Raw genomic sequence first — 20,800 nt, 5'->3', positions numbered from 1 at the left:
CACACTCGCAAATGACCTCATGCCTTGTAGACAGCACCCAGTATCCACCACTCCGATTGCGATCGGGCTCTGCGCTCTTGTGTCACTTTTAATTAGGCTTTTTGTTTCTGCATTGTGTCATTCTCAGGTGGTTTGCGGCAAAAATAATGATGCACTGTTTCAGCGGGTACTGCAAGCCTTTAGCTCTTAACGAGGGCGCATGGCTATGGATAAGGCCGTGTGCCTGTTTCGCAACATGCAGATTCTGAGGCTAAAATACACTGTGATCTTTTGGGGAGAAAAACCCCCCAAGACATCGAGGTGATAGTTAGTAGGTTGGCCGTTCTGGACTAAATGCAAAGCGGGCGTTTGGCCGTGCCTGCGTCCCGCCACGGCTTTGCTCGGGGCAGCTTGTCGTGCTGCTTCCACACCAATATACTTTGCAATGACGCAACCCGGCCGCTCGGAGCTGGGGCATCCCTCGGAGGGGCTGGGCCCAGCGTGCTGGGGTTACTGTGCGGGGACGGTGTTGCATGCATGCGTTTTTGGTGCTGCATTACCTCTGTGGCCAGGTAAATCCCCTTAGCAGCGTGGTCGGGTGCTGCTTGCCGTGCCTACGTGTCTGCAAGGGAAGCTTTGGCACCGAAGGACATGCCCCGCAGTGCTGCTCGGCGCGCGCTCCGCGGGCATGGGCCCAAGCCAGCACCTTGAGGCAGAGCGGGGAATTGCCTGCTGGCTTCGCTCGTATCTCCTTTACGAGGACAGTTAGGATGTGGTGTGGCCAGGCTGTGTGTCTCCTTGAAGGCCCCGCACATCCGCACGTGTGTCAGGGCCAGCCCTAAGCCCAGGAGCAAGTCCGTAATCCCTGTTTAATCTCGTACCCGGGCTGATTCATCCTGATTTCGAGTCCTGGGGTCAAATTCTGCACTGCTGATTCATGCCTGGCGCAGGCCTGCCAAATGTGCTGAACTGGAAGTTCAGTCCTGCCTCGAAGGGCCCCTGCGCCTTCGTTCGTACCAGCTAAAGCCGTGTTCAACCCGCTGGCCGTGGCCGGGGGGCCGAGCAGCCCGCGGTGTGCGGGACCGAAGCATCGTCAGCATCACGGAAAGCTGCTCTGAACCCTGTAGCATGCAGGATGTTTTTCCTTTTCTAGTTTTCCTCCCTGCAGCCCAAACTCTTTCCACGCCGTCCTCGCTCGAGGTGGAAACCTGCCACGGTAGCGCTGACGGCTCTTACGGCAGCTTGGGGGAGGCAGGAGGGAGGCGGGAGACCTGCAAGGGGCCAGTCGTGTCATAGGCCATGTGGGTAGGAGCGAGATAATTATAATAATTATTATTGTCATTGCTGAATGTATTGATTACGGTGGTGCCTGACACAGACCAACCCCGCCCTCTGCTCCCATCAGCGCCAGGGCTTGGCTCCCCACCAGGTCCAAGGCTTCAGTCCTGCCCTTTGCTCTTACTGCAAAACCCGATGCCAATCCCCGGGCCGGGAGGGGAGCGGAGGACGGGGGGTTGCACCTCACTTCCAGCTTTTGTTTGGAGGGGGCCAACTGTCATATCTGGGTGAAAAGCTGGATGCTGGAGCGGTGTATTCAAGCAGGCGTGTTGCTGGCTGAGCAGAGCACTGGCACGTGTCACTGCTGAGATAAAATACCTGGCTGGTACGGCAGCAGGCGTCCGGGAAATACCGAAGCCCAAATCAAGGGAGCTGGATTCCGCTCGTTTCTCTGTTCCTGTGTTTGCAAAAAATCACTTGTCTCTGTAAACTGAATTGGCCCCTCTGTAAGCAGAGATTATCGCCTGAGTTTGGTTATCAGAGCCATAGGGAAATGCTCGTAATAAATTAATTAATCATCTGATTTCTCCCTTCCTCTCTTCTGACTGTGATGTGCCTGTGAGGAGATCATAGCTCTTCCCAGCTTATCCTCCTCATCTTTGATTAATTGCTGCTTCTCAGCCTTTCGCAAATTGTTTGGATATTCACAGGTTGAGCTGTTCAGAGAAGACCACCGGGACCTCTGAGCCTAGTTTTACAGGCCCATGTTGAATGTGTTAAATTCCTGCAATTCCGCGTGGGAACGGGCTCGCTGCGGATGTCTCCGGTGCTTGTCTGGGGAGCTGCCGCCTCTGGAAACCGTATCCCTGGCTGGTACAAACCACAGTCCGTAGGAGATAAGACAGTTTCTGCTGAATCTGATGGAGTTTTTGCAATCAAATGGCCTAAAGATTCAAATGAATATTCACAGCCGCCTCGTTGGCAATATGCAGCTTTGCACTAAGGGAGTGGAGCTGGGTGATATGGAGTTTACTCCTGCCTCTCCCATCTGCTTCCTGTCTGTGAGACAGGTTTTATCTCTCCAAGGCCAGGAAAAGCGCTGTGTACAGTTCTGCGTTTTTCTTCGCTGCTGTTTTTCTTCTTTAGGAGCGTATATGAAGCAGCAAATCCGTTTGGAGGGTTTGGATTTTGCAGAGGATCTTGGGGTTTGCAATCAGGCCAGAGGTTGCGAAGCAGCTTTGTTTCCTTGTGGTCACTAGGATTAAGATAGTTTTTTTTCTATCGTGGTAGCTATTAAGAAACACAGTCATTGCCTGCAATTACGTTGCGCCAGGGGCTGTGCAAACAAGGGTAACTTAGGATGGCTGCCGTGTGGGATGCTTAGTATTTTGGGGGAAATAAGACCTCAAAATCCTTACTGGACTGTTGGAGATGCGGGATCAGTTGGTGTAAAGCAGCATGTGCCACTGACCCTGCCGGAGCTATGTGAGATGAGAAGAAGTTTTCATAAGAGCATTTCTGACTGATGACTGTGTAAGATAATTTCTCTCCTTCCTTGCTCCATCCACTTTGCTGGAATTACAGTGACATTGCTCTTTAACCTAGACATGAATCAGGCCCACCAAATCCTGGGCAGTGCTGAGTATTATTGCACCAGTTTTAGCTCAGTTCCTAAAAACAGGTGGTGCTCCCTCCCCTGCAGTGAAACGGTCCCATGGTTCCCATCTGCTCTGCATGGGGTGCATTAGTTTGCAATTTAAGTAATTAAAACAGGAACACGGGAATACCATCTCACGCTGGGTATAATCTTATTGCCAGAGGCAGGAGCGAGCAGGGGTGAGTGGATGGGTAATGGGGAGGCAGGGCCGTCTGCAGCAGTGAAACGCGCTGTCAAGGTGCAAGCTCCAAATTGGGGCAGGTGAAACAGCTGATGGCCGGAGGCTGGGGAAATATGGCCAGAGGAAGGATCGCTCTAATTGCCCTGTGTTTTTGTGCCAGCCGGTGTGCGTTACTGGTTCGAGATTGGTGAGCCCTGATCCGACCCAGCTTGCCCGTTCGGCGACGCGTGTGCATCCGCAAAGCTTAGCTCAGATCAGGCCAACAGCCCCGATGGGCCGGACTCGAAAGCCGCTGTGACCGGGGGCGGGGGGCAGAGGTTGGGTTTTCCTTTCTGCTCCCGAGATGTGCGGTTTCCGGAAAAGCTGAGCCCTGCGTGAACAGGCCTGGAAACTTCATCCCAGCTCTGAAAACTGCAGTGTTTTAGTTTGTTTGTTTTTTCTTTAAGGCTTTAGCTGCAGGAATGACTCTCAGCTTTCATGTAAAAGTTATCTGTATAATTATGATTATACATAACTATAACTCTATTTACTTATAGTTATTCCTTCATGATTTCTTGTAATTGTAAGGTCTTGTAATTTGGGGCAGAGGGGGAAAAAACCAGCTTTCGGTAGACGTGAAGGAGGCTGGAGAGAGGGGCAAGTCCATAGCTCGAATGCCTGAGCCGTGCGTCAGGGGCGGCGAGGCGCTCGGATGAGCTGGTGACGTGCCGCGCGCGGTGGCCGGGACAGGATCCCCGACAGCCCGTCCGCCGGGGCTGGGTTTGCTTGTTTGCCCGGTAGCTCATGGCAACGTGCAAAGGTTCCCATGGCAGCGGCCGCGATACAGGGTGTAAATTTGCCTTGTGCAAACGCGGGGCTCGGCCGGCGGGCGAGGAGCAGCCCGATGGCTCCTTTGGGGGTGCGAGGAGCTCTTGGAGGCACCGGCAGCTGGTTTTGTGCCGTTACCCGACTGTTTCTGGGTTTAGAGCGGTGCCTTTTTGGGGCTGCGGCTAGCGCGACGGGCATCGCCAGTTCGGAGCCCGGGGAGGTGTTTTCCAGCGGTGCATTACGCGAAACGCAGCACACGGCTTCCCGGGAGCGGCCGGGCAGCGAGGGCAGAGCCGAGGCTGTTCCTGGTGGTCCCCGTGATGCCCCCTGAATGCCGAGGCTGCCGTGCTTCCTTGCAAAAGGGAGAGGTGTAGCTGGGAGACAGAGAGGCCTGTAGTTTAGGTCAGACCCGTCACACCTCCTCCTAGCACTGATGTTGACCTGGGGCTGTTGCTCCCGCAGGGCTGTAAAAGCGGAGAGCAAAAGGCAGTTTACGAGGGTAAAACCGCGTGGAGTTGCAGCACGAGTGGTGCTGGTGCGCGGCTCCATGCTCTGCTGAGGACGTTGGTGCAGAGAGGCCGCAGAGGCGTTCAGAGGTCTCCAAAAAGCCACTTCCAGATGGGATGTGCAGATCTCAGTCTCTTCAGTTTATTCAACATAAGACCAAGACAGCAATGACTTAGCAGGGGAACCACACCGGGTCCAAGAGAGCTTCGTTAAGCTCTTGGGAAGCAAGACGTAAGGTCCATTATAGCCGGAAGGATGACCAACCCGTGGAAGAAATGAGCAGCAAAAAAGATGGATTTCTTCATCTGCAGGCATCCTTCAAGTGACCAGCAGTTGCCTTTCTAGAAAAGTCGCTTTCCTATAAATGGAGGTGTAAGCCTGAAGGGGAGTGCCACTGCGTTGAGTTTTATAGCCTGGGTGACACAGGAAGTCAGGCTGAACAAACTGATAAGCCTTATGTTAGATAACCACTTTGTCTTGATGCGACTCACGTTTGGGCCTTCCTAGAGCACGTTACTGATATACGGTGCCTGCGTTTGGGACAATAAGAGAACGAGTTTGCTCTCACTGAAGCTTAAAAAGACCAAAAAATCTTGAAAACGGCAATCGTGTGTCCGCCGGCGCTGGCGGGAGTGCCGCTGCGTTGCACTGCGTGTGGGTGTTATTCCCGGGAATAACAGCCTGACAGCGTCGTTCTCTGAAGGTCCCGTGAAGTCCAGCTCGCAGTGCTCTTGCAATACCCCGCTCATGAGACCACCAAAACGCTGCTTGTGCTTAAGACACTAATTAATTTTAATGACTCGCTGCCAAAGCACTTTGGAGCGGTAATCGCAAACCAGGACTGCACTGTGCAAACACAGAACCTAAGGGCACTCCCTGCTCCAGCAAGCTTTCAATCCAAACACTGCAAACTAAACACACGGCAAGAGATAGCCCAGGGAAGATGGACGGGAGGGTGAGGAAACACCAGTGATTTTGATCAGTTTAATAACATGTTCTTAGCACGTAACCTTGCTTGCCTGCGGTTTTCTTTGTCTTCCAGTGGGACGTGGCCATATTTGATGTTTTAGCACTTTCTGGGCTGGAGTTGAGGGCTCAGCGCACGCACTGGAGACTTTACGGAGCAATTCCTCGTTGGTGACTCTTCCATCATCGTTGTGAGCGCTGGTGCGCAGCGATGGGCTGTTCTCAGGTATGCGGGGCCAGCTGTTGTGACACCAAGCACAATATTCGCAATGTCAAAGCATTCGCCTCCCCAAGAAGGTGTTTAACCGGTTCACACCATCTTCGTTACCAAACCTGAATCCCTAGGGGACATTCGCGTGGGCTTGGAGGCATTCGTTAGTCCATCTGGCTGTGAAACTATGCAGCGTTACCATGGCATCTCAGCAACACAAGGAGACTCTGCCTGGGACACCTTGGAATTGCTGAATCCTGACTTAACCTGACTTGAAACTGGATTTAAACAGTGAATTGCAGGAGAGATTGTAATCAGCATAGAGGATCTAAACTGGCTAACTGCAGCAGTGCAGTGGCTGCGGCAGACCCAAGAAGATTAAAATTAAATTAGATTTTAAATAAATTAGATTTTTTTCAGTCCTTACTGCATTGACTAGGTTAGTACTGATACGGAGCAGAAAGCTCAGACTTTGAATGGAAGATAGACTCATCCTCACCTAGAATCAGTGGCGATACTCAGTAGTAATTAAGATTAGAAAATGGTTTTTCATGGATCTGACTCTTGATAGTGCAAATCAGGGTGAGGTTCAGTTCTCTTACTGCTGAACTGGTGTTCCCTCCAAGGCTGCCGAGCTTTGGCTTTATGGTGGTTTGTCTGACAGCAGGACTGTATTTTCCTTGGCTGGATTGCCATCTGAGTCCAGGCCAGACTTTGAAATCTCATGGCAGGGTTTATGACCTGATAGTAAAGGGAACCATCCCTTTGCAGCTATTCGAAAATGCAGAAAGCCCTTGAAACTCTTTTTTTTTTTTTTTTTTTTTTTTTTTCTCTCCTCTATACCCCTTCTGCATAGGCCCCCAGAAGTTTAACACTGGGTATTTCCACATGCAGGATGCAGCCCACCTAAAATGCCCTTCCTTTAGTGCTAGCAGGAAAGAGAAAGCAAAAGCTAAGACAAAGCTGGGCTCTGCCAGCGGAGTATGGTGCGTGTGTCCAAGGCTGCAGCTGGCTTTGGTTTATGTTAAATGGACTGGGCCTGAAATTGAGGCCTCTTATCTCCTTTCTGCTATTGCAGGGGGGGAGCTGCATGCTCTGCAGTGAAGGCTTAAAAATCAGTGCATATTCCCTCTTCTTGCTATAACATCCTCTTACTCAAGCAGGGAGGAATGGAGAGGCCATGAGAAAATGGGGATCAGGCCCGTCCCGTTTTAATTCTCTGCCAAGGGACCCCGGAGCAGGCGAGGGCAGGAGCGCCCGTGCTTAACGTCCCTCGGCCGCGCATGTGGCGGAGGTGAAGGGAGGCACAGAACAAAGCCGGGTCGGAGCGCAGGGACGCGGCGCGTGCGCCAGGTGTGCCGTGTCCCCCTTCCCTGGCCCTTCCCTGCTCGCTCGCCGGAGTTCAGCAGGTTGAGGGAGGGTGGGAAGGCTGCCAGGCACGCCCAGCTCTCCGAGGCAGTAAAACGATCCTTCTTTTGCCCTCCAGCCAAGCCCAGCTCTTCTAACGGATAAAAGGAGAAGGGAGTTGGGAGAACTCGCTCATTCTCCGGGTCTCCAGCGCAGCTTCCCCAAGCTTTTTAGGGGTGAGAGATACGGAAAACGTCCTCAGAGCAGCCATGTCCCGGTCTGTGAGTTTCAGCTCTCGCTCCGTGGCCATCCCAGGGATCAGCCAAGTGCGGGTCAGCACCGTCTCCTCGACCCGCGGAGGAGGGGGTGCTGGCTTTGGCAGGGCAGGTGGCTTTGGCAGCTCCAGCCTCTATAACTTCGGCTCTGCCAGCAAGCGGATCTCCCTCGGTGGAGGTGGCAGCTCCTACAGCACTCGCTCTGGATACGGCTATGGCGGTGGACTCGGCATGGGAATTGGCCCTGGGGGCATTCAGGAGGTCACCATCAACCAGAGTCTCCTGACGCCCCTGAATCTGGAGATCGACCCCAGTATCCACCAAGTGCGGAAAGAGGAGAAGGAGCAGATCAAGACTCTCAACAACAGATTCGCCTCCTTCATTGACAAGGTGAGGTGTTGGAAAAGCTGGTGGCTGTGTGGGTGCTTCTTAAAGGCAGGCCTGACCCAAAGCTCAGTTAACTCGGTGGAGGATTCCCAGTGACACAAATAGGCTCAGGACCAGGTCCTAAAGAGCATGGTGTGTTTTACCTGTTCCAGTCTAATAACTCTTATTAAAGCCCTGCTTGTGTTGCCTTCAACAAAGGATTTTGCCCCTTTTAGGCCAGCTTTGCTCCCTTGTCGTTTGGCTGAGTTGCTCTTAAAATGGGTGCAGGCTTTAAAGATCAAATCTGAACCCAAGCACACCACCACCAAATTACGGGGGGGGGAGGGAGGGAGGAGGGTTGGGCTTTTGGAGAGGAATTGACCCAGTAGAACAGATCTTAATATAAATCAGGGTTTGCTGTGTTTGTTTCCCCTGACCTGTACCTCTGTGGCTTTGCTCTTTAGAAGCAATTCATCTTATGTCCTGTGCTGTAAATTTGAGCTCAGGCATCCTCAAAATGCCAGGAATCTGGACCTGGAGTTCATGTAATTAGCTGGCTTTGAAGTCCTTGGATTGGCTTTTCTCAAGTGTCATGCAAGCAGAATTTGCTTATCTTTAGTTAAATACAAAGCCTCACCTGTCATAAATCGAGCCCCAGAGTAGCAAACAATGCTCCCACATGGTCTTTATCGTCCAGAATCTAAGTGCTTCTTCTGAGCAAACCGAATTCTTCAGATGCCTTCCCCAGCCCGTCCTTCCCCAGGATCCAAACTCCAGAGTCATTTCCTCGGGGGATGTGCTAGCTCCCCTTCCTCACATGTTCACAAATGACCCCTTGGTTGGTTTTCAGGTCCGGTTCCTGGAGCAGCAAAACAAAATGCTGGAGACCAAATGGAGCCTCCTCCAGGACCAGAAGACCTCCCGGAGTAACATTGCTCCCATGTTTGAGGCATACATTAACAACCTGCGGCGTCAGCTGGATGGGTTGTTGAATGACAAAGGGCGTTTGGAGGGCGAACTGAAGAACATGCAGGATCTTGTTGAGGATTTCAAGAACAAGTAACGTATACGCTTCCCATCTAACGGTGCAGTGAGCTGACAAGTTGATGGCTCAGCAAAGATATCCCCTGCTTTTCTGCTAGGGAGGGAGACCTTTGCCAGCCATGAGTTAGATGTATAGTCCAGGGAAGCTGCCTGGATCCTTCTAGTCATTGAAAGGTGAATTGAATCATCACTGGGCTCACCTTTCACTGCTGGGCCACTTGTTCTGCTCAAACTGGCCACATCCAATGTTTAGATGGTCCTTTAGGAGAGGTGAATCTCACTCCAAGTGAGGGACGTGGCTGTAGCCACCCTTGGCAGAAGAGAAGGCTGCAGGCAGTGCAGTAGCTGCTCGTTGTTCCTGGCAGCTTTTTCCCTCGTGGTTTTCAGTGGCTCCGTCCTTTTGACTTTGCACTGAAGCCTCCTCTGGGACGGCTTTGTGCTTTGGGTTGCCCACATGCCCGTTCAGGTCTGTAGGGACATCTTGGGAGCTCTGCAAGTCGGAGCTTGTTCAATGTGTAGCTAATGGAGCAGGTGACCTGCAATTTTTAAGGGGCTTTTCTGTCCAAATCATGGCTTTTCTATCCAAATCATGTCGCTTGGGAGGAGTCCCATGAAGAAAGTAGCCTTTGTCCCTGCCTGTGCCCAACCCACCTGTACAGAGGAATGCTTAAAAAAAAAAAAAAAAAAAAGAAAAAAAAAAAAGCTGGCAAACTGGATCAGACAGGAACTGAAAACAAACAGATCTGATAATCCCCAGGGTGTGCTGAGGGAAAGTCAATACATGGTAATTCCCAAGTAGGTGCATGGGAATGATGTTTCCCCAATCCTGCTCAGTTATCTCTACTGTGTGCTCATCCACAGCTGGTGTAAATCCACCTTGCTTCTCTGCAAAGCAACAGCAAGGAGCTGGTTTGCACCCAGAGAAGTCATGGCCCTGTGTCAGGTGAATGCAAAGAAAGGTGCACAGGTGCATATTTATTCCTCCAGCTTAGGGGTCTGTGCTGGAAAGTTAAACCCCTTAGCTAGTGAGGGAAGGGAAGGCAGGTAGGATTTAGGAGCCTAAGGTCCTAGTGTAGCAGGAGGGAGAAGAGATGCAGTAACAGAAGTTTGGAACCTGCTTTTCCCCATTGAGTATGAAGAAAATCTAGTCTCCTAAATTGAATGCCAAAAACATGTCTAGGCCTTTATGGGTCTGTTGCCTCTCTTGCACATACCCATTTTACACAGTAACTCACTATTGACTGCTAGGGTAGGGGGGAAATTTGCTCTATATTTGCACGAGGCTCCCAAGGATCAGATTCGGTCCCTGCTTCAGTGCCTAGATTGACTAAGGGCGTGGTTCAAAGTAAGCAAGGGTGGAAATGCAGCCTTGTGTCCGCGCTGTCCACGTGGCTTGGCTCTGGGCATGCCGAAGTGCGATAGCGCACTGGGCTTCCTGGGGCACCTTGAGAGTTAATGGAGAGCACGGAGCAATTCGCCAGTTTGTTGGTTGGCTCAGTGGAGGTTCCCCCAGGAAATGAGTTTGACAAACCATTCTAGAATAATTCCAGCTTTTCACCAACCTCTGATTATCTGCGCTGGAGAATAGGCTCTGGTTCCCTTCTGCACTATGCTGCAGACCGCACATACGCAATACAGATACGTAACTTCCAGGTCATATATTACTCTGCGATAGCAATAGGTGCAGTTGCATTGACCTCAAAGGGACAACATCCATTTATGTTAGCATAGCAAGCTTCCAGGGCAGAGCAGAGCGGGAGCTTACATGAAGACTGTTGAAGCAGCTCGCACTCCAGAAGGCAAGAAATTACAGTGCTAGTCGTGCAGAGACTGTATAAATAAACAGAGCTGTGTTGTAGCTTTGGCAACAGCAATTCCGAAACAGCCAGAGAAAGTGTTTCCTGTTCTAATAAACCCTGCTTGACTTTGCTGTCTGAATAAGAAAGGTGCAAGGCAGCTTGGCGGCTGGAGCATTGTGTTTCAAGTACTGTGGTTTGTATTCTCTTCCCCATCACGCTGTTTCTTGGATGTTTGTCAGACAGGATTCATCTAGCAGATTCTTGCTGTTCGTTTCAGCAGGTTGGCACTACTCAGAATGCTGAAAATCAGGCTCTGAGATCCAGGCTTGCAAGTGGTCTAAATTAGTAAGGCTCCACTAAGTTCAATAGAACATGATTTATATCTGCCGAGGATCTAGTTCATTGCATCTAAAGGTGAACATCCAGAGAATGGCTGTAGCCTAAATTAGAAGTTGGTGGGGCTTTGAAGCGTAACTGCTCTGTGCAGAATGAGAAAAATTACCCTTAGCTCTTACCAGCACAGTGGCATGTGATCACCACCTGCAAAATGTTCTGATCACCACCTGCAAAATGTTCTCAAGGGTCTGGAATATGGAAGTGGAGAGTGACAATAACATTAACAAATGCTTTGATCAGCATAGAGGAATTTTTAAAATCTGTTTGCATCTCTTCTGGATTTGTATTTGCTCTCTCAGGGTACAAAAGCTGAGAGCCTCAGGACATAGACTACAATCCTGCAGGTCATCACTAGGCTGTCCATGAGTGAGGATAAAGAGCTGAAATCTACCTAAGTGTAATGATTTTTAATGAATGTGTGAGAACATGTTTGGGAAATGCTTTCCAGGTTAGTGGCCGTGGAGGTATGGACGAGAACAGCTGTCGGGCAGCAGCTTATCCAAACAGCTCCTGGACCTGTGGCATGCAGTCAGCATGTCTTGTGCAAAGAATACACTTGCTTGGCTGGCTTGCTTGGGGAAATCATAGGCTTTGCTGAAGTGAGAAATAGGAGAGAAGAGGAGATATAAGGAGAAATAGGGAGAGAGAGGAGGAAATTGGGATAACTCTTCACAGTGACATTTTTTCCTTTACCCAGGCTCTAACTTCAAACCGCTCCCTTTTTTTCTTGGCAGATACGAAGACGAGATCAACAAGCGTGCAGCAGCAGAGAATGAGTTTGTGGTGCTCAAGAAGGTGGGTGCCATAGATATTAGCTGGGGCTGATCAAATCTGTTTGCCTGCATTTGCAACCCTTCTACCCCCTTTGCCCCTTCACTCCCTTTGCTACAGCTCTCGCTAGAGACCACAGGTGAAGAATTACAGCTCTTATTTCTGGCTGAGGGCTGCCTTAGTATAGGGACTGAGGCCTGTGTAGGAACCTAGGAGGGAGTACCAGATCCCATGGATCTTGTAGCTGTCCCCCCTTGCTATCCAAACTGGCAGTGGATTTGCAAGCCCAGCTCAGTGTGTGGCCTAGGGCACCCTCCAGAACGTATAGGATCCTGCACCGCAGCAGTTTCGTACACTGGCAGATGATTTTAGGTCATGGTGGGCCATTGGGCAAAGGGGCACGGAGAACAGATGACTTGGGAAACTTGGTGGGCTCATTGCTGCTTTTGAAGCCATCAAAGGCTGTGTGGGCTTAGTCATCTGAGCTACTGCAATTGTCATGGATCATCACTCTTTTTTAGGATGTGGATGCTGCCTACCTGAACAAAGTGGAGCTGGAGGCCAAGGTGGATGCGCTGACGGATGAGATCAACTTCCTGAGGGGTCTCTATGAAGCGGTAAAGTCCTTTCTGCTTACTGTGGCTGCTGCACTGTGGCATCACCAATGGGTGAAGAATGGCAAATAGTGTCTGGGAAAATTAACATGCTGTTCCCAGAGATGAAAAGGGTGATGGGGGGATTGTGAGTCTTCCTTGCATAAGCAAGAGTAAGCCTGCAAATCAAGTGCAGGTCCTGTGAATTCTCGCATGGAAGCAGACACATTGCATCCTTGGGTGAGATGGTGGAACTTGACTCTCGCTTTGTCATGAAGCTGATGCTCAAGCTTCTTGGACTAGCATTTCATGCTGGGATCTTGTCTCAAGAGTGGGGTAAACTAACCTTTCTGCCAAACAGTGGATGAATTTGAGAATAAGAGCTAGCTCCATTTCTGCTGCTGTTTGTTACTGTGTGAGGTCAATGTGGTTCAGTGGGTTTCCTTCTAATGATTGCTTTGATGAATTCGTCTTGTCTGCCTCCCTTTCCTTTTCTTCTCGGGTTCTCTCTTAATTGGCTTCCAAAAGAGAGATCCTTAAAAGGCAATGGTTAATAGTATTGTTTTTAATGCAACTGGCAGGAACTTCATGAGCTGCAGGCCCAGATCTCTGACACCTCTGTGGTCCTGTCCATGGACAACAGTCGCAACCTGGACCTGGACAGCATCATTGCAGAGGTTAAAGCACAGTACGAGGAGATTGCCAACAGGAGCCGAGCAGAGGCCGAGTCCTGGTACCAGAGCAAGGTAAGTTATAGGAGGGATGAGGGCAGTAACAGCTGCCGTTACTATGCGTATCCTGTGTGTGGTGAGTGTGGAGAGATTGCAGCCAGCTCGCTGTCTGCTAGCCTGATTCCATCCTCTTTGGTGATACTGTTGTCTGTCACAGTACGAGGCGCTGCAGGTCACTGCTGGGAAACATGGAGACGACCTGCGCAACACGAAGAATGAGATCTCAGAGATAAACCGCATGATCCAGAGGCTGCAGGGTGAAATCGAGAACGCGAAAGCCCAGGTGAGGAGCTTCCCTTGTTTTTCTGCTGCAGAGCAGTGAGTTTAACAACAAATGTATCAGGGGTCAGGGCTTAACACAGCATCTGTTAGAAGCAGTTTGGGGATAGCTGCAGAAGGGGAGTGCTGCAGAGCCATTTCCAAAGGGCAGGCTGTGTGCAGCATCCTACCCAGACACACGCATTCCTTGGGCCCTCTCACTTCTTGGATCTGTGTCCGCTCCCTTTCTGCAGAAGGGAACACCGTGTCTGGGCACAGAAAAGGATTTTTCACCTATACGGCAGTTCTGTTTGCTTTCTCCAGGGGCGGTTATCACTTTATCAAACAGATGGTGAAAGTCAGACCAGAGAGTGGTTCAGACTATGTTCAGGGCTGAATCCTGGCTGTGAAAAACGAGGGTGCATGAAGCTGGAGATAAGCCATTGTGATTCATCCAGTTCTGTTTATTCGGTTTCAGGGCAGGGAGGCTTCAACACACATATACAAGCAAATAGCTGACCCCGTGCAGCTCCCTTGAATAATGAATGAGAGTACAAAGCACATATGTTCATTGTGATCCCTTCCTGCCAAAACCCAGCTCTGTTTGGAGATGCGGGGGGGCACTGCTGAGGGTGCGTTAGACTGCTAACTTGATGTGGCCCCACAGGGATGTTTTTGGGGTAGGTCAGTGTTTTTTAAGTGCAGGTCTGCTCGAGTCCATGCTTGCCATGCCTCAAAGCTTGCTGGAGACCAGCTGGCTCTGAACAAGCTCTGGGGCATAGCAGGAGGGAGGACCTGAGCCTGTGTTAACCCTATGTGCTCTGCTGCTGTGTGCAGTGTGGGTGGGCTGAGGACCTAAGGGTCACCTGGAAGTCTTCTGAGAAAGCAACCAGTAGACAGAAATAGGGTCAGACAAATCACCTTTTGGAATAACATACCTTGGGATGAGATGACCTTCCTTTGCAAGCTGATCTCTCTCTGGTATGGTAACCAGATAAGTTATGTGGGCATGAACTTCTCAGGATCTAAGTTAGGACAGGCGACTGCAGTGCTCTAGAGAGCCACAGACATGGGCTGGTCTGTAGATGGCAGAAGTCTGTAGACAGGAGAATCCTCCACTGAGGAGGCAAGGTGCCCACTGACATCCCTCGCTCTGTTCCACAGCGTGCCAAGCTGGAGGCAGCCATTGCTGAAGCCGAGGAACGTGGTGAAATGGCCATCAAAGATGCCAAGGCAAAGCTGGAGGAGCTGGAGGCAGCTTTGCAGAAGGCAAAGCAGGACATGGCTCGTCAGCTCCGGGAATACCAGGAGCTCATGAACGTCAAGCTGGCCCTGGACATTGAGATTGCTACCTACAGGAAGCTGCTGGAGGGAGAGGAGAGCAGGTGGGTGCAGCCTGTGGGTTTTAAATGAGGAGGGGGGATCCAGCCATGCATGCTGCAGAGCTGTTCTGAAGGAAATCGAGCCCTGTGGTCTGCATGGTCCGTCTCCCTCGGTGCCAGAAGCGGGTGATGCTTCAAGAGCCGTGTGATGGTGTTTCTCAGCCACTTTGCACGCAAATCTGAAGGCAGGTGATAAATACAAGACTGAGAAACCCAGCCCATCACTGTTCTGAATTTCCCTTCACTTGCATCATAGGGACATTACGAGGGCCCCATTCCAATTTCTGAAGGGAATGCAGAAGATAAAATCTTGCATTTTAAACTGACTTTTGACCCTGGAAAATTTTTTGGCAGAAGAGCCAAACTGGAAGGTTTTGGGGAAGATTAGATACTTTTGATGAAAATGTGCAAGCAAAAAAAAAAAGTTGTTCACCAGTGTACTTTCGAAGTTGTGACAGTGGGTCAAGTGGGTCGGGTCCCCACGGAATGAGGACAGAGCTGCTGTTAATCTCCCAGCCTCCCCCACAGGTGATAACAGAGCTTGTAAATGTAGGGCCAGAACAAAGCGCTGGATGGCACACTTATCTTGTCTGAATTATTTGCAGCAGCAGTAATAACTCACCTCCATTGTCTTCATCCTCAGAACTGAGGCCCTAAAGGAACACTGAGTAATAGTCTAACCCCTCCTCTTCCTTTTCTTGCCTTTGTGTTTTTGTTCTCCAACAGGTTGGCTGGCGATGGAATTGGCAACATCAACATCTGTGAGTCGATTTTATTATTTATAGTAGTTACAACATAGCCATATGCCTGTAGAAATTGAATGCAGATGGGACCAGCTGGGTCTGCCTGCAGGAGCCTTGTGGTGCCCTGCCTTGGCTTCTGCAAAGTTAAACCCCTTCTTAAATGAGAGCCCCTGGGTCAGATGTTAACGGTGCTGTTGACTCTATGGCAGACTTCAGCCCTAAATTTTCTGTATAAAATTTAACTTGGGGGCAATGATAATCCTTTTGTTTCTCTTCTCCCATTTTTGTATGGGGGAAAAAGTGTGCTAAAGGGAAAAGGCAATTGCCTAGAACTGGAGGGAGTGGAAAGGTGGTGTTAGAGGGTGTCTTTCTGGCTTGGGAAGTGTTGAGCCCTTGTCTTGTCTGGACGTTGGGCAGATGCTGGTGTCTCAGAGACATTATCTACAGCTCTCCGAACCAGTTACTCTGCTTTTTATCCCCCTGATTGCTTCTGATGGGTGGCCCCCTGCCAGACTTGAGTGATGGAGAGGGGAGTGGGCTGCGCAACCCTTGCATGCATCTGACTTAGCGCAGAGATAAACACACTGGGCCAGGCTGTGATAAGAGATTAGTATGGGGGCCCTGGCTTTTGCAGGAGGTTGTAGAGCGTTTTCATCTGACTGCTGCAATTTAAAAATGCCCTTTTTGTGAGGGTGCCCTGCTGGCTTTGAAGCTCCCTGGTGCTCATGCTTGGTTTGCTTTTTTGTGTACCGTAGCTATGGTCAGCTCCAGCGGTGGAGGTGGCTATTCCAGCTCCGGTGGATTTCTGGGAGGAGGAATTGGAGGAGGCCTTAGCCTGGGAGGAGGCATGGGCAGCGGGGCGCTCGGCTTCTCCCCTGGGGGTGGCTCCAAGTCCTACACCGTGACCACAACCTCATCCACCAGGAGAAGCATCAGGAAATAAACTACAGGAACCGAAATCAGCGGTACCCAAATACATGGGGGGAGGGAAACCATAGAAAGAAAAGTTGTGGTGTCTTTTATAGGACAAATTGGCTGCAAAATTTCTGCAGTGATGAATGAATTGCAGTAAGACATACCAGAGTACCTGACCCTGCCACATCATGCCTAAGGCTTGATCCTGCACTGTTGAACTCGGTGGGAACCATTCCACCAAGAGCAGGTTCAAGCCTGTGGGGTGAAATTTCACCAGTGAAGCAGGCGGGATAACGCTTATGTTACTTGTGTGCTTGGTACCCCCTGCTCAGGGCTGAATTTCACCCTTTGAAGGGCAAAGCAATCATTTGAATGGCAAGCTTTTCCGCATTTCTGCTGTGGTTTTGCAAAAGAGACCAGAAGATTATCTCCCCCTGAATATCATTTGGAATACCTTATACCCTTGGGGTCCTTGGAAAATGCCAGCTCTTGTTAAGATTTCAGTCAGGGTTTGTTTTCTTAAAATGTACCAGGAAGAAAATGGTGAAATTGTTTTGGATTTTTCCTTATTTTCTTTGGAAGTTGGCCCAGAAGTGGAATTCAGCAGATCTCCTCTGAATGAAGCTAATTTCATACCGAAGACAATGCAGACAGATTTACTTTCAGGCTCTTTATAACAAAATGACTCCTAAACAAGTTGCCTCAGTCATTCCCTCCCCCTAAAAGAAACCTAAAGTGTAAGGGATATAAAATTGCTTACAATTATAAGTAACACACCAAAATGGGAGATAGCATTTCCCATCCTTGGACGTCTCTGTTTACCGCTCTCTATTTCAAAGCATAACTAGTGATATCTGATGTCTCTACTACAGCTAGGGAAAAAGCGTGTTTTGTTGATGCATCATTACAATAACTATTTGTTCCTGCCAAAATGTGTCTTCAACTTAAACGTGCCAGGGAAATAGGTTGTTACTACAGTTGGAGGAAAGAAATATTAAGTACTTCAAAAAACTTCAATATTAATAACTTCAAGAAACTACACAGAATTGCTGTATTGCATGCTCAGCTGTATCCTAGCATTGTATCTCTGGTTGAAGTTTTCTGCCTTTTGGTCTGAGAGTTTGCCACGAGTCTGTTAATAAAGGTTCCCTATTGCATGCTGCTTCGGTCCCGGCCGAGTTCCTTGTCTTTGCTGCTCTGTGTCCTTGGATGCTCAGGAGCTTGGATAAACGTCGGACGTTATCATCTTCCTCCTGCCTCTAGCCTGCTCTGTGACCCTGGTGTGTCTTCCCTGGAGCAGCGTCCACACCGTGGGCAGAGCCACAGATCATGATTCATTCGCAGTCTTTCACCTTCTGGGTGAATTCTACCTGCCTGTTTTGCACCAAGTCCCTGTCTGCACAGTGAGCCGATGGGACCAGTTCATTCAAGCACTTAACTTCAGCCTGGCCCCTGATCGGGGTGAGACTAGCGGAGGCAAGTTCCTCTCTGGGGCACAATCTCCCTCTTCTGACCAGAGAGGAGCAAGACACTGCAGATGGCCAAAGCTAGGAGAGGCGAATCTGGGCCTTGCTGCATAAGGACAGCTCATTCCTGCTTCTTTCTGGGGCAGCTGGGGGGTGAGGAGGGCTTTCCCTGGGCTGGTTTGTGCTTTGGGAGTGTTTGGTGCCTGGGCCATGGGAGGAATGGCCACGGGGCAGACCTGGGGCGAGCCCTTGCTGGAGCTGCCGTCGCAGTGGGAATGGCCAGGTGGAGATTTTGTGGTCACTGAGAGAAGCCGTTTCCTCCAGGCTGAGGGTGGTTGTACGGCTGCCAAGGTCTTTAAGACACTTTGCCTGTGGCAGACCTAGGTGCTGCCTGGACCCCGTCACGCCAGTGCCCAACGCAGTCCAGCGGCAGGGGCCTGAGCCAGCGCGGGGCTGAGCCCGTGTGTGGTTTTACTACAGCCACGGAGTTATTGGCGGGGAGGGGAGGCATCTGATACGCCCAGCAGAGCCGTGTTATCGGCAGCCTGGCGCACCCAGCTCGCGCCTTTTATGTCGCGGGCAAAAAAATGAACTGAAAAAAATCCCCTGACGTTAATGGAGACAAAGAGCTCAAAGAAAGACTTTGCCCAGACGTTTTTGGCAGGAGGCTCCACCGTTTGCTGTCATTCACATGGCTCTGCAATATTTACTGGGACGTTGCAGGTCTCTCTTAACCAGAGGAGAATAGCAGGGCTCTGTCGCTGCTGTTTGAATCCTTGCAGGAGCACGTGTGATTCACAGGGCTGCAGCTCTTCCACGTTAGCAGAGCAGCACGCGCTGCGTGGGGTGATGCTGGGGGGGAAGGGATCTGTGCACCTCGTTCTGCTTTTGTAGCCACTCCAGAAGGCCCCACAGTATGTGTGCAAGTCCGTGGAGGCAGGTGGAGCACGTGATTTCTGCTGATTTCTTGGATCTGGTTCTAGCTCGGTCTGGGGCTATAAGTGGAACTGGTTGCAATTTAATATCTGTCACTCAGTGGCAGTGCTGGTGTTACGAAGGCAAAAGTGGCCTCAAACAGCGTGAAAACAGGTCTGCTCAGTTTTACTGACTGCAATTTCTGCAAGTTGCATGCAGGAGAAAAATTCAGCCTCAGAAGCAGCTTTCTGACTGATTTTGGGACATCCAGACAAAGGAGGCACCCGTGACCTGGGGAGACCCAGCACCTGCCAGCTCTGGACTGCTCTGCCATGAGAGCTGCTGTCAGTGCTGACACCCCTCTTCTGCAGGAGAGCCGTAATCCAGCTCCTCTCACTTGTGCCGAGTCTCTCGGGTACCAAACTTTGCCTCCTCCTGCTTGTTCGAACAGCAGAAGCTGAACGTCCCAATGAGTGGGCAGGATGTCACTGCCGAAGAGAACAGAGACAAAAAAAAGACGACTTACGACATGGGAGCAAGCTGGCCTCAGAGGCAATCTTTGATTTTTCCATAGCACAGATTGTCCCATCGATCTGGATAGGAAGCTGGGCTTGGCACTCACAGATGCGTGTGTGCAGGGAGATTGCATGAGGGGTGGCAACTTCAGGTGGTTTATGAGCTTGGGCTAGTTGGAATCAACTGCCCATATAATGAAGAGGGTAGCACAGTCAAATGCAGTAAAAACCCATAAAATAACCTACAAAGCAATATGTTTTCGGCCTCCCTGTTTTGCCCCAGTGATTGAGAAGGGAGGTGTGTCTGGAATGTGCATAAAATCACGCGTGAACGAAGGGTGTTTGTGTTGGTCTGGGGATGCAAGGCCAGGAACGTGCCCAACCTGGACAGCGGTGTGACATCATGAAGCTCATGTGGTTCATGGAAGAGCCAGGAATGATGGCTCAAAGATTTTAGGGGAAGTTGGAGATTTAGTGAGCTGCCCTGATTCTTTCTCTAGTGTTTCAGCCTGGGCTGTGTTATAAGATGTGGCTGTGATGTGATGTAGACGTGTGTCGTTGCAATAACAGGACTGAGGTGGTTGCAGCACAGGCTGTCTACAGGCGTCGGAGGGTTTAACAAAGGAGGTAGGTTCTGTTATTCACTGCTCCTAGAGGGAAACCGAGGCAGGGGAAAAGGAGCTTGTATGCAACCAGGCCTGGAAACAACGGGAACGCAAGGGGTCTGGCCTTGAGGCATTTCTGGGCAACTTGGGGCAATCAGTGATGTTGAGGAGACTTAGGAATTTTATAGGAATGAAGAGTTTCAATTAGCTTTATACAAACTGTTGCGTTTAATTAGCGGCCTCTAAAAGGGCTTTTACTTTAAGGAGTTCCTGGGAGAAAAATTGTTTGGGGCACCTCCCTGTCCTAATGAAGACATCTAACCCAACAACCCTTTCCCTAGCCTTGCCAGCAGCCATCGGTGTTGCAAACCCTCAGCACTGGGTAAAATGAATCCTCCTCCTTGTGCGCAGGTGGGAGGAAGAAGAGACCTGTGGGTCTTCTTGAGGGTGCTCTGGGGGAAAGGCTTGTAACCCCTCTCATTGCACGGTTGGGGACACACATGGAGAATAGATGCGTTGGTGGTTATGGGAGATTGTTGAGGTGCGTTCCCTGGGTGAGGACGGAAGGGCTGGGAAGGTTTTGCCAGGGAATGGACGGCTTGGCACGTGCCTGGTTTAAACCCCTCTAAGCGCTGGCAACTGACCATGAGATCCTGGAGCAGGGACCAGAATTAATCCTCCTTCTCCACAAATGAAGGCATCGCACAAAGGTAAGTGAGTTGCTGTGTCAGTTTATTGGAAATGCGAGACTAACACTAGGATAAAAGCCGTTGACAAGCATCACTGGCAAAAATACATAGAGTCATTAGAAATAAATCACTTTCTCCCGTTTTTGTTCCCAAATTTCAAATAGGGTAAATGTACTTAACACTGGCGGTTCAATGTGCTATGTATTGGAGGATTGGAAAAGCAATTAGAGCCGATCGCATGTGTTTAAGGTTGGGTCTGGGTCCCTTAACACGATCACAGAGGAATTTTGGGTCCCTGGGTCCAGTTTGATGGGTCAGCCTGTTCCCAGCCTGACAGTGGACTCTAACCTATGGCACAAGGAAATGAAAAGAACAGGTCTCCTAACAGTAATGAATGTTGCAGG

The 20,800-nt window shown here is 50.3% G+C and overlaps 2 protein-coding genes across 3 annotated transcripts in view; both read left to right on the top strand.

Moving 5' to 3' along the window:
• The window catches only part of BCDIN3D (BCDIN3 domain containing RNA methyltransferase), a 49,769-nt gene extending 44,202 nt beyond the window's left edge, over positions 1-5,567 (top strand). For both annotated transcript variants that reach the window (XR_010385351.1, XR_010385349.1), the window contains exon 6: positions 5,452-5,567. The gene's annotated coding sequence lies outside the window, so the exon portion shown is untranslated. The remainder of the gene's footprint in view (positions 1-5,451) is intronic.
• A 1,513-nt stretch (positions 5,568-7,080) lies between these two features.
• On the top strand, positions 7,081-17,368 carry KRT7 (keratin 7). The gene is made up of 9 exons (XM_026113930.2): positions 7,081-7,598; positions 8,425-8,633; positions 11,548-11,608; positions 12,106-12,201; positions 12,759-12,923; positions 13,066-13,191; positions 14,331-14,551; positions 15,275-15,309; positions 16,047-17,368. Exons 1-9 carry the CDS (start codon positions 7,203-7,205, stop codon positions 16,232-16,234), a joined length of 1,497 nt encoding a protein of 498 aa, XP_025969715.2. The 5' UTR covers positions 7,081-7,202; the 3' UTR covers positions 16,235-17,368.
• Positions 17,369-20,800: the final 3,432 nt, after the last annotated feature.

The sequence above is a fragment of the Dromaius novaehollandiae genome, chromosome 28 (genome assembly GCF_036370855.1).
Source record: "Dromaius novaehollandiae isolate bDroNov1 chromosome 28, bDroNov1.hap1, whole genome shotgun sequence".
Taxonomy (NCBI): domain Eukaryota; kingdom Metazoa; phylum Chordata; class Aves; order Casuariiformes; family Dromaiidae; genus Dromaius; species Dromaius novaehollandiae.
Note: the sequence above shows the minus strand (reverse complement) of the source record. Positions and strands in the feature narration are given on the sequence as shown.

What these genes read in the sequence shown, in the direction of transcription:
- KRT7 (XM_026113930.2), top strand. Translation starts at nt 7,203, where the DNA reads ATGTCCCGGTCTGTGAGTTTCAGCTCTCGCTCCGTGGCCATCCCAGGG. An exon ending in TCGCCTCCTTCATTGACAAG is followed by an intron (nt 7,599 to 8,424) that starts GTGAGGTGTTGG and finishes GTTGGTTTTCAG; the next exon opens with GTCCGGTTCCTGGAGCAGCA. An exon ending in TGAGGGGTCTCTATGAAGCG is followed by an intron (nt 12,202 to 12,758) that starts GTAAAGTCCTTT and finishes TGCAACTGGCAG; the next exon opens with GAACTTCATGAGCTGCAGGC.